Raw genomic sequence first — 12,437 nt, forward strand, 5'->3', positions numbered from 1 at the left:
ATGTCCCGGTACCCAAATTAATGAAACATTGTTTTTGGATGCCAGATTATTGAGAGCCTTGTGGCATTCTAAGAGGGTTTTTGAGTTGTATGTATAGCTATCTAGAGCTTTTAGGACTGATTGGCTGTCCGAGAGTATTTTAATTCTTACTCTCTTGTGGTTTCTGCGTTGCATGATGTTTACTGCTTCCATTATTGCGTATAGTTCCGCTTGGAAGATAGTGGTGTCCCTGGTGAGAGTGTATGATTTGTGGATTCTGGGCCCCACTACACCTGCTCCTACACCGTAAGGTGTTTTTGATCCATCAGTGTACCATTTTTGTGAATCATCATTCATCCATTTCGGGTTTGTTTTCCACTCTATCCTCTCTGGAAAGGTAACTGAGTATCCTTTTGTGAAACAGAGGGTTGGGTCAATGTGGTCTGAAACTTGAGCCATGCTTATGGTGTTTTTGATTTTGTTTAGGATATTTAGGTGACCGGTGAGGTTGCCCAATTTGAAATTTACTTTCATGTGTAGCATGAGTGCTTGCGTAGCTGCTTCCTCTTGGACTTTAAGTTGTTATGAGACGAGGCGTTTCACCGATTTAAATAAATTGACTACACTATTGCGCTGGGTTTGTGCGTAGACACCGCAGATGGCGCTGTTATTTAATTAATGACACGAAAATTGCGCTATAACCCACGGCTACATTAACACAGGTTGCGTAAAAGTGAATTTCTTTCTAATTGTCTGAACCCTCTACGTTTCACAAAAGATTGTTTTCTATTTTTACAGCAATACGTACTCTCATTACCTTCACATTGGTTGTGTAAACCCCAAGTAATTCTAATTTACTTTGAGCCATTCACAATCGATCCAGCACTGACAATTTAACATATGCGCACTAAACACGCCTAAAAACATTTCATATTCTAGCTAAATTGTCTGCATTGTTTATTACCACAGGTGCTACAATAATTAAACTAAAGTCTTACGTTAAACGATAATCTGACTAAAAAATGGCAGCAAAAGTTTCAGCAGGCAATAACAAAGTGTTCCAAGCGGTAAGTTTTAATAAAGGCACTGATTTTTAATGCAGATCTGTACAAAGAAAAACTAACCTCACCGGTGCTCCAACAACAACAACGCATATCCATCTGCGGATACTCGCATTCAGCCCAAAAATGTTTAAGGAAATTTGTAAAATCTTATTTTGCAGGATGATGTACACATCTCGTTTGAAGATCAACAAAAAATAAATCGGTTCGCAAAGCATAATGCTCGTATGGATGACCTAAAAATGGAGTTAGACATGAAGAAAAATGATTTGAAGAGTGTCGAAGAAGCACTCGACGAGATAGAGCTTTTCGACGAAGACGAGGAAATACCATTCTTGTTTGGTGAAGTTTTCCTGACACACAAATTAACGAAAACACAGGTACGAGTGTAAATCCTTCCGTATATTGAGATAACATTAAACACCTTCCCCGAACAGGAACTTTTGGCTACAGTTAAAGAAGATACATTGAAAGAAATTGCAGCAATTGAAGTGAAAGCAAATGAAATTAAAGCTGAAATGAATGAGCTAAAATCGCATTTATATCAACGATTCGGTAGCAATATATCGTTAGAGAGCGAAGATTAAATCCCGCTTTTCTGTTAAACTAATGTTAACTTCATGTTCATCATAAATTAGTAACATTATTAAAATTTCGTATTAAATATTAACTTATTTAATTAAAGTCAGTCTGATTGGCGAAAATATACATGAGATTATCGGTAGCTTTGCCCAGGCATGCCGTCTAAAAAGAAAAAAATATGAATTTTGTAAGAATCAGAATTGCACAACGTCAGAGCCAACATTTTTTTCGAAAACGTTTTTAGAATTTCTTGTAGCCTTTACTAAAACACATCCCAAAAATATTAAGAGAAAGCTAACAATATAGTTGAATTGAAATTTATAATAAAAATGGCGGCTCAAAACTGTTGTTCTGTTCAAAGATAGTTTCAAAAAAGTTAGGATCTAGTAAACATTTTTGAAACTTTGGTAACAATATATACAGAACATTTTTTAGAATGTTTACCTCCAAGAATTCAACGTTGAATGGTGGCTTATAATGCTTCCAGGACATCAATTCATTTATTTTACGAACTGTTTGAGCCGTGTCAAAAAACACCGAATTCTACGTAAAAGTAAATAATTAACGAAATTGTGAATTTAACAATTACAATCTTAAAGTACCTGCCCATCGCCTTCGCATCCGCAATTTAAATTTTCATGCGTTTGGCATACGGAATAATCCTCTTGCAAATTGAACAAGTCCAACAGCTCTTCCGCTGAAAATTTCATGGTAATATCGCTACTACCTTTCAGTGATACACAATCGGCCAGCGATATTTTCGCAACTTGTCTTTGAAAAATTTTTTCTTCGATGCAACCAGCAGTAACCAGCCGATAAATGTGCACATCCCTTTGTTGGCCATCACGCCATATACGTGACATCGCTTGAGCGTCAGTAGCGGGATTCCAGTCGTGGTCAAAAAGTATTAATCTCGATGCCCCAATCAAATTCAGACCCACACCACCAGCTTTTGCACTGAGTAAGAAAACTAACGAATCGTCAGCATCCCCATTAAATTTGTCAACGTTTGAATTTCTTTCACCAATACTTGTGGAACCGTCTAGACGTAAGCATTTGATGTTCAAAAAATCGCATAAACCTTGCAACATATTAAGAGTTTTTGTGTGATTTGAAACCAAAACGCATTTTTCTCGGTTTTGCACAGTTGAAACGAGAAGAAAATTCTGTACCAGCTCTAATTTCGCTGAGTCGAACGGGCCCATCTCTGAACAATCTGGCAAACAACGTTCCAAATTACGCGATAATAAATTTGGTGTTTTAGTACGTGCAACCAGGGAGGGATGGTTACAAATTTTCTTTAGTATAGTAATTGTTTGCAGTGGTGTTAAATCTTTTAGTATAGTTTCCTTCCGTTGGGTATATAGTTGAAGAGCTTTTTTCAACATAAACTGCTGAAGTTCCGAGGGTTGAACAAAGCATATATATTCATTCTTTTTTGGCAAATACTGTCCATTCACATTTTGTAAGCGGCGAAGCACAAATCGTTCTGAAATTCTCATAAGCTCCTGTGTTCGTTGTGCTGCTAAATTCTTAATTTCTGTGGTAGCATCAGGGGACTGACTTTCTTGCAAAGGGACTTCGTAGTATGAATGGTATTCCTGATTGGTGCCAAATATACCGGGGTTTACAAAATCCGCTAGTGCATAGAATTCTCCCAAATCATTTTGCACTGGTGTACCTGTAATGATTATTCGGCGTGGAATATTAAGTTTTCGGAGAGCAGCAACTATTTTTGTCGATTGGTTTTTGAGGCGATGACCTTCGTCGCATATTAGCATGTCGAACTTCAAACGCAAAAAATCTGCAACGTGGCCAAGAAGATTTTCATACGAAACAATTACGAAGGGAATATGTAGTTGCTGTGAATATGATTCCAATTTTTGTTTTCCGCCTACAACATATGCATACGTTCGTTCATTTTTCAGCCATTTCCTCAATTCGTTTTCCCAATTCCGCGTGAGTGTACTTGGTGTAACAACAAGTACGCGTTGGAGTACTCGCTCGCCACCGTAAGGGCCAACTTTCAGAAGGGTATGCGCTAACGTAATACACTGCAACGTTTTGCCCAAACCCATTTCATCAGCGAGTATGCAACCCCGATACATTGGGTCTTGGAAGCCCATTACGCATTTGTAAATGAATGAGACACCTTCTCGTTGATGAGGACGCAGGTTTTGAGCGAGTCTGTGTGAAACTTCGACAGGTTGTATCCGTCGATTCGTAGGATTCAATTTCATAATATAATCTGCTGGCGGACAAGGTAAGTAAAAAGCATTCGTTTCCACTTTTGATGAACAACCTTTTCCACGACTTATGTAAGAGTTCTTCTTTTTTAGATTTGATTTGTCAAGTTCCATTTCAGCCACACTTTCTAATAATTCAATTTCCTTATCGGCTATCAGCAATATCAAACCAATTTTCAATTCTTCTACATTTATGTTTTCTAGTGCGCCCATTTCATGCCCGTTTTGGTCTCTTAGAATACCTTTGCTAACACCTAAATGAACTTCAAATATACCGTCGCCATCCCATGTTTTGTTCTTCCTTGTTGACACAGCTCGCCAAACGACATTATACAGTATTTTATCTTCTACTGTTCCTCTAGATAATTCATCATAGTCGAATTTTTCATTTTCGCCTTTTTTTGATACTATATTATCAGCTCTCATATCATTACTTGAATTGAATGCATATGGCCCCTGATATAATGTAGATATTTTTTCTTTCTTTTTCAATCCGCCACTTTGCTGATCTTCATCAGAGCTCCAGCGAATCTCTGCTTGTTTTTTACGCAAAGCAAAATATTCGTTTCTATCAGTGATTTGCTCCAATAGTTCTATCTCCTTTCCACCTACAACCATCTGGCAACCTTCTTCCAATTCGTCAAGTTTTAACTTTGTATTGGTACCTATATATTTCCCGGTGCTGTCCTTAAGAACCGCCCGTGGAACATCCAACTGTACTTCTAGTAGTCCATCACCATCCCATGTTTTATGCTTTTTTTTAGTTATTTCGCGCCAGACCACATTAAAAATTAGTTTCGAGCTAAAAGCATCAATGTTTTCTTTGGAGCTGTGCCTTTCAAATTTACCCGCTCCTATCTTCGATGTGCCCCAGCTTTCCTCGTTCAAAGTGGTTGAACTCACTTCATCTTCAGTATGTTCCACATTTTCAAACAGATTATCAATCTTTCTACGTTTTTCCACTTCTCGTGCCTTTAGCGCGGAAGGAGCGAATGACCGTCTCATAATAAATCAACACAATTTGGTTTCGAAATTATTAAATTTATTTATTCTTTGAACCAACTTTGAACTATTTACATCTAAAATTAAAATCAAACGATCTGAAGCAAGGCGAATTCATACAAGGCGACTTCGGTAGAACAACAATATGTACATGTACTTTGATTTTGTAATTTATCGGTTTCAATACCAAATTTCAATGATAATGTCAACAAAGAATCACGACAGCAACAAGGAAGAAGGCGTCTACCCAAAACAGTTACTTTATTTTTCGCAATTTTGACATTTTGACGTCAGTTTCCTATACAAAACAAAAAAAGTTTATTTGTGGGCTCTAACGACACAGCGAATTCGAAAGGCGCAACCGTGTATTCTAGCTTTTGTAATTTCAGACCTGGCAACTCGTATCTTCTCGGGAGTTCTGCCCAAGGCGAATTTATTACAGGTGACAGCAAACACATATAAGTAAAACCCTACATGTATTTGTTGTTGCGTTTGGTGCAAGCATCATGTCAAAATCAGCAAGCAAATGTAAACATAATAATGTAAACATACCAATACATACAAACAAAGCATATCATTTTGACGTAAGCCATGCCTACGGCGAAAAATTCAGCTGGGTGAATGCTGTCACCTTATTAAATCCACCTTGGTTCTGCCTCACCATCAAACTAAGCGAATTGTGTGCCATAGGTGATGCCTTGCCAAAAGAGTTACTTTATTTTTCGCGGTTCTGACAAGTCCGACGTCAGGTCCTTTACCAATACAAAACAGAATAATATTACATGTTTGCAACACCATTTTGGAAGATGCAATCTCTTATTATATTACTTTTAGTACCAGATTTTGAAGGTGGCATTGAGTTTATATTTTTCCTTTATCTTCCATTAGTTAAAATTTTACAATAGCCCACCAAATTGTTGTATTTGTTGAATCGATATAACCTAGTACATATTTGCCTCGTCAGCTGCAATACCGAAGTCACCGACGGTCACTATGCACAACCGGTGACGTCAGTGCTGCAAACTAAACAAAAAAAAGGCGATGAGTAAACGAAAATAATTAAAAACCGTCAAAGGCAAGAAACTATACACGCGAACACACACTTTCCAGCCATGACGTCACCTTCCTGCGTGTAGCGTAATACACATAACAGAAGTGAAACTTTCAAGGCAGACAAAGAAAGAGGGAGAGACCCGAGAGAGAATGACGCCGGAATGAAAGTAGTCACCAAAAAAAACTCCAAAAAAATTGGGATCAAATAACGCCCTAAACAGTAGGCACCAAGAAAATTTAACGCCAAAAAGTAGGCACCAAAAATATATTTCCTACAAGTTTGCACCAACAAACAAGCGCAAATTAGCAACCACAAGGAAAAACGCAGGAAAAATAGCCTAAAGTGTATCTAAGATACATATTAGGCATAGCTCCCTCTCTCCTTTTCCTCTACGTTATATCATGGCCTTAAAATTTTACTCTCCATTCTCGCTCGTCCATCGATGCCTAAGAAGTTTCACTTTAAAAGCAAAAAAAATTTCAGTTGGAAGTATTCTTATAGTTCCTCCTTTGACAATTTAACACGTGTCACTTTATATTTATTATTTCTTCTAATATAAAAATCATAAGCCATTCTCTGATTATTCGCAAGTAACTTGTAACTACTTACGTCATAGGGTGTCAAAATCGCTAAAAAGAAAAAAGCTAATGCCTTCGAAAGGCAGCACCTTCTGTATTTGGTACATTGTGTTTTTTGATCTGCCGTGGTCCCAAAATTCTTCCTCTTGGGAGTTAAGAATTCGAGGACTTTTTTCTCAAGAATATTTGAAACTGGTCTAATTGTTGAGATGCATTTACTATGAAAGTGCAAATATTTAAAATGTCAAATAATATTATATTATTTTGTTTATTCAAATTTATACAAAATTATAAATCTATTTTGTTGTTCTAACATTCATGGTAACCCTACACGTGTTTTACGTTCAGCGATTTCTCACTTGTTATTTACGCACATTTATTTTGCTTATTTACAACTCTTCTGCCCTCAGTGAAGCACTTAGCCGAGAGGTTGCATTGCATTTTTGGCCAATTAATATATAAATAACTAATAAAAACATTAGCAAAATGGTGAGTTATAAATATATTGTTGACTAGTATTGTTTACGAGGAAATAATGTTTTTCAGACCGAAGAAGTAAGCCCAAAAGCATTCCCGCTCGCTGATGCCCAGCTCACATCAAAAATCATGAATTTATTGCAACAGGCATTAAATTACAATCAACTTCGCAAAGGAGCTAACGAAGCCACTAAGACACTAAATCGTGGTCTTTCCGATATAATTGTAATGGCTGCTGATACAGAACCCATCGAAATTCTACTACATTTACCACTGCTATGCGAAGATAAAAATGTTCCCTATGTGTTTGTACGTTCCAAGCAGGCACTAGGTCGTGCATGTGGTGTATCAAGACCGATTGTTGCTTGCTCTGTTACAACAAATGATGGTTCGCAACTCAAATCACAAATCCAATCAATTCAACATGAAATAGAAAGACTTCTAGTATAAAGTGATATTTTCGTTATCACAACAATTAAGATGTACAAATACATACATACATGGTATTTTGAATGATAGAAATTAAACGATTTTTCTCATTTACTTACAGAAAAAGTTAGTTTTATTGCTAGTATTTACACTTTTTATTAGAGACTTGATCAGGATACGAAATTTCGGTTAATTTTCGTGTTGCGAATACTTTCAGTTTGTTAGTGGATCACATCCAAAAATCAACAATTCGATCTTGGTAAATTCTTGGATATTTTTAGAAGAAGTCAGAACAACAGAGAGCCTGGTTTAAACATATAAGTCCAAAAGTATATACATTATGCATATCACAGAAAAATACAATAAAGAGCATTGAGAGTAAAACTTAAAGCACTTATTTGGTTTTGGAAGAAATTCCGTTGACTCGTGCTTGTAAGCAATCTTGCATATTATGATTGCAGTTTCTACATCTATCGTTGGTATGGTCTCGCAAAGGGCAATGGCTGCTCGTGGCTTTCTTAACAACTCGTCAGTTCTGGATTTGTTGAAATTGGAAAACGTTTGTTTAGTTATTCTGCAAATATCCATGTGGGCACGCATTGGGGCATCCTATTTCTACCACTTCTGATTCGTTATAGGATGCCACTTGTCTTGCCAGCTCATCAGCTTTCTCATTTCCTTCTATGTTCCCATGGCCAGGCACCCAGATGAAAGCGATGTGTGTTGTCCGCGCTAAAGCATTAAGTTCTTCTTGGAATTGCCTGACAATTTTTGAATTGGTTGTAGGTGACTTTAGAGCTAAGATGGCTGATTGACTATTTGAAAAAATACATACTTTAGATAGTTTTGTGGATGGTTTTTAATTATCCCACAAGCTATTCTAAAGTATAGGGTAGCGGCAGTAAAATTTTATGAGTTACTAGTAAGCCTTTGGCTGTCTAAGATAACACTATGTCTAAACATCCTAGCATTCTAAAAACCAACTTATTTGATTCTGAACACGGTATTTATTGCTGTTAACCGTAGTTGTAAGTTTATTGGTAACAGGTAGAGCGTGATATTAAGTGCCTCTGCTGAACACGATCACATAGCTCCAGTTATTCCTGCGCAGGCTGCTTGTTGTACGCTTGTTAGTTGCCTAACGTTGTACTGCTTCTTTAATGCAGGCCACCTTTTCGCAAGTGCAGAAGCTTTATCTACCCGCTTTTCTACATTGTGCCTCCAGTTAAGCCTCCAACCGCATTGATCGATGGTAGTTTAGTTGGTCTACCGTAAAGTCCCTGTCGAACCCGACGAAGTACAATGACAAGGTGGATATCACCTTCAACGGTCGTGCTTCGCCGAAGAGATGCGCGTGCTATTTTAGCCGGCAATTTATTCTGCATCCTCCGGCCGACAGATCCAAGGGCTGAAGAGGTGGACCGCGAACTACCTGAGTGGTCGTCATTCGTCGGTGATATTTCGAGACCAAACATCTAAACAGAGGAAAATAAAGCAAGGTGTACCGCAGGTTGGTGCCCTTTCACCCTTGTTTTTCAACTTCTATATCTCAAAACTCCCCCAGCCACCAGAGGGAGTCTCCCTGGTCTCATGCACCGACGACTGCACGATAACGGCGTCGGGCAATTACATTGATGGCCTATGCTCCAAGGTAAACGACTACCCCGCCAACCTTTGTCGCTTCTTCACTGCGAAGAATTTACAACTCTCCCCCATTAAATCCACGGCGACCCTTTTCACCACCTGGACAAAGGAGGTCAAGCTACAACTCAAGGTGAAAGTCGATGATACACAAATTCCGACGGTTAACAACCCCAAAATAGTGGGAGTTACCTTTGACAGCTTGCTCTCCTTCTCAGCGCATACAACCGCTATTGCAACTAAAATACAGAATCGCAAAAAAGATTCTCAAGTTGCTCGCCGGCAGCATTTGGAGCAAAGACAAGGAAATGTTGCTGTCGACTTTCAAAGCAATAGGCTGACCGGTTCTAAACTATGCTGCGCCTAACTGGTCGCCTGGAACCAGTGATTCGCAGTGGACGAAGCTTCATACCTGCCAAAACGCTGCATTAAGGACCGGAAATTGTCCAGTAAGCAGTTTCTGGTAGGGTGTTACCGCAGGCCTCTCCCATGCAGACACCTGCTCGAGCCTGAGCCACCTCCCAGGCAAATCAGGAGGCATTTCCTCAACTACGCGGACGAGATCTTAGACAAAACAAACAGACAGCTACTGAATCGGACAGTGTGCAGACAGGCCATAAACGACATTCATCGGGAGACTCTCCCCACCCTCTTAAGCTCCCGACCCCCGAATGCCGTTATCGGAGTCGAACCACCACCAATCGCAGACGAAGAGCTCCAACTTCCCCGAGAGTCCCGCGTAACCTTGGCACAATTACGTTCGGGCTATTTTAGCAGGTTAAACTCCTACTTATCCAGAATCGACCCCGACGTACTAAACATTTATCCAGTATGTGAAGGCACCACGCACGACACTAGCCACCTTTTCACATGCCGTATTAAACCCACTCATCTAACACCCCTCCCCCTCTGGACCCAATCCGTCGAAACAGCTAGTTTCCTGGGCCTACCGTTAGATGAGCTAGACGAAGACGACCGGTGATTACGCTACACTAACTGGGCAAGATGCTGCTACAACAACAACAACATGGTAGTTTAAATGCTGTTCACTAGACAGGGCTAGTTTACTGGGGCGGCAGCCCTTGTTCGGAAAAAAACCGAGTTATTCTGGTAACGTGGAACCGACTGCCATGGTACAGTGTTTAGAGAGTCAATAAACGACATTCACCGGGAGACCGTCATCACCTTCTTAAGCTTCCGTCCTGTGAATGCCGTAATCGGAGTCCAATCACCACCTATAGCAGATGAGGAGCTCCAGCTTCCCCATGAGACACGTGTAACACTGGCACAAATACGTTCTGGATACTGTAGCAGGTTAAAATCCTACCTATCCAGAATCGACCTCCACATACCAAGCATTGTCCGGCATGTGAAGGCACCCCGCACGACACTAACCACCTTTTCATATGCCCTCTAAAACCGACTCATATAACACCCCTCTCAGTCTGGACCCAACCCGTCGAAACAGCATGTTTGGGTATATTCAGAAACGCATTATAATGCGCAACGTACTTTTGCAGTGTTGGCAATGCGTTCAGAAATGCAAATATGGCAGTACTGCAAATGCATCGCGTTCCAAAACGCCATTTTTGTATCAAACGTCACGCATTATTTGCAGGAAAAATTTTAATACTGCCGCTGATTACGCTAAGGGGGCGTCCATAAATTACGTGAGGTGTTTTTTTCAATTTTCTGAAAGGGTGAGATGTCGTGAGATTTTATTCAACCCCCTCCCCCATCCCCAATCTCACGTGAGATTTTTCAAAATGTGGGTTTCTTATGTAAACGCGTTGGATTGTTATTGTAAAAACAAAAAAAAATTGCTTCGTGCTTTTATTTACGGCTATTTAAGACTAGTAATCAATATTGCTGAGAGTTATAAGTGTAATAAAAATTTAACAATAGAAGACTTAAATCGTAACTACTGCGATTAAAAAAAGAATATCTACTCTAATTCAGTTCATGGAGAATCATGCGCGGTTTCAAGAGAGACTATTGGGACCAACATGTCCATATGATTTTCAGTAAAATCATGTGCTCCTTCAACTTCGTTCTAATCTAGCCACTCTAAGCCGTTGACGCTTGCGCACAGTAACTCATTAGCTCGTCTTGTGACAATCCGTGAGGGTCGCACTTTGCGGAACATACGCGCTTGCTTAGCTGGTGCAATGTGAGCTGCTCTCCTGTGCTCTGCAGCTCTTGTGATAGATGCGAAGTAAATACCGCATGTACTGCAGCATATTTTCTCTAAATCATCACGTATACTTGGGCAATAGAGATCAATAGGCGTGCTGATGAAGGCATTCAGCGGTTGAATCGGTACGCGTATTAGAAATGGAGCAAATGATTTTCCGTCATGTTCTTTAAAGTCCGGAATTGTCAAACGTCAACCTGAGTGATAGGGCGTTCGGCTCATAGTGGCGCGAAAACAACCGACGGGCTACACTGTACCGCAAATTCAGATTAAATTGAGCTATTTGGTATAAAACAAATATGGTGGTTTGACAGTAGTAATGTATAACGTCGAAGTATGAATGAAATTATTTTCTTTCGAACGAAATAGTGAATGATCTTAATCATACTACGATTACGCTTGAGATTAAATCTTAAGCATGTACAATTTTTTTGTTTCAATCAGAAAAAAAATTGCGTGATATTTGCCGAGACCCCCCCCCCTCTCCCCAACGTAAGATTAGATGAGATTTGACTCGACCCCCTCCCCCCCTAAAACATGGGGGACGCCCCTTAATATGATGTCTGATGAAAAGAGAGTATAAACTAATTTTTTTAGCTTTTAATGCAAAGATATATTAAATATACGTTATTAAAACAATATTTTATTACATTTTTCTTGATTTTAGCGATTATCTAAGTACATCGGAAGTAAAGTTGCTTCTCAGAGTCCGACTGAGCATGGAAAGTGAATTTGCTTCAGGGAGGAAGAAAAAGAGTGTTTTGTGGAATAAGGTGGCGGAAGAAATAAAAAAAGTGAATAAAGATTTGAGAATAGACGGGCAAATCGCGCAGCGAAAATTTTCTAATTGTTTCAAAAGAAGATTTTTTTTTTTTTTTTTTTTTTTTGAAAATTGGAAAAGTAATGAATTACAATCACAATAAATTAAAAAGCATTAGCGACTAGGAAAAAAAGATTTATTTTAATGAACATCTTACTATATGTGATCTTCTTTTTAGCTTTACACGTCTTTTTTTTTTCTTAAATTTAGCAAAAAGCTATCACTTTTTACTTCAAATATTTCGTCAACAACTAAACTCAATAATACTTCCATTTTAGTGTAAAACGCGTTCATAAATGCAACAAATCTTTTTGCAAATCGTCAACAAATCTATTAATTGCATCACTTGTTACATTGGCAGTGTTGCCAGCACT

The 12,437-nt window shown here is 38.9% G+C and overlaps 3 protein-coding genes across 3 annotated transcripts; 2 read left to right on the plus strand and 1 right to left on the minus strand.

Annotated features, from left to right (window-relative positions):
- The first annotated feature begins 878 nt into the window (after window positions 1-878).
- LOC128859617 (probable prefoldin subunit 4) lies at window positions 879-1,710 on the plus strand. The gene is made up of 3 exons (XM_054096564.1): window positions 879-1,046; window positions 1,202-1,420; window positions 1,478-1,710. Exons 1-3 carry the CDS (start codon window positions 1,002-1,004, stop codon window positions 1,625-1,627), a joined length of 414 nt encoding a protein of 137 aa, XP_053952539.1. The 5' UTR covers window positions 879-1,001; the 3' UTR covers window positions 1,628-1,710.
- LOC128859616 (DNA repair and recombination protein RAD54B-like) lies at window positions 1,421-4,977 on the minus strand. Its single transcript, XM_054096563.1, has 3 exons — window positions 2,225-4,977; window positions 2,067-2,165; window positions 1,421-1,784 (listed from the first exon to the last, which is right to left on the minus strand). Exons 1-3 carry the CDS (start codon window positions 4,871-4,873, stop codon window positions 1,716-1,718), a joined length of 2,817 nt encoding a protein of 938 aa, XP_053952538.1. The 5' UTR covers window positions 4,874-4,977; the 3' UTR covers window positions 1,421-1,715.
- Window positions 4,978-6,863: 1,886 nt separating this feature from the next.
- Window positions 6,864-7,506, plus strand: LOC128861585 (NHP2-like protein 1 homolog). The gene is made up of 2 exons (XM_054099825.1): window positions 6,864-6,991; window positions 7,049-7,506. The coding sequence occupies exons 1-2, from the start codon at window positions 6,989-6,991 to the stop codon at window positions 7,427-7,429; spliced, it is 384 nt and encodes a 127-aa protein (XP_053955800.1). The 5' UTR covers window positions 6,864-6,988; the 3' UTR covers window positions 7,430-7,506.
- The last annotated feature ends 4,931 nt before the right edge of the window (window positions 7,507-12,437 follow it).

This window comes from Anastrepha ludens, chromosome 4 (assembly GCF_028408465.1).
Source record: "Anastrepha ludens isolate Willacy chromosome 4, idAnaLude1.1, whole genome shotgun sequence".
NCBI lineage: Eukaryota > Metazoa > Arthropoda > Insecta > Diptera > Tephritidae > Anastrepha > Anastrepha ludens.

Bases quoted from the DNA above. Each gene is read 5' to 3' on its own strand.
- LOC128859616 (XM_054096563.1), bottom strand. From the start codon at position 4,873: ATGAGACGGTCATTCGCTCCTTCCGCGCTAAAGGCACGAGAAGTGGAA. The intron at 2,166-2,224 runs GTACTTTAAGAT...ACTTTTACGTAG, and splicing joins GATGCGAAGGCGATGGGCAG to AATTCGGTGTTTTTTGACAC. The intron at 1,785-2,066 runs GTAAACATTCTA...TTTTCTTTTTAG, and splicing joins TCAACGTTGAATTCTTGGAG to ACGGCATGCCTGGGCAAAGC.
- LOC128859617 (XM_054096564.1), top strand. From the start codon at position 1,002: ATGGCAGCAAAAGTTTCAGCAGGCAATAACAAAGTGTTCCAAGCG. The intron at 1,047-1,201 runs GTAAGTTTTAAT...CTTATTTTGCAG, and splicing joins ATAACAAAGTGTTCCAAGCG to GATGATGTACACATCTCGTT. The intron at 1,421-1,477 runs GTACGAGTGTAA...TTCCCCGAACAG, and splicing joins ACAAATTAACGAAAACACAG to GAACTTTTGGCTACAGTTAA.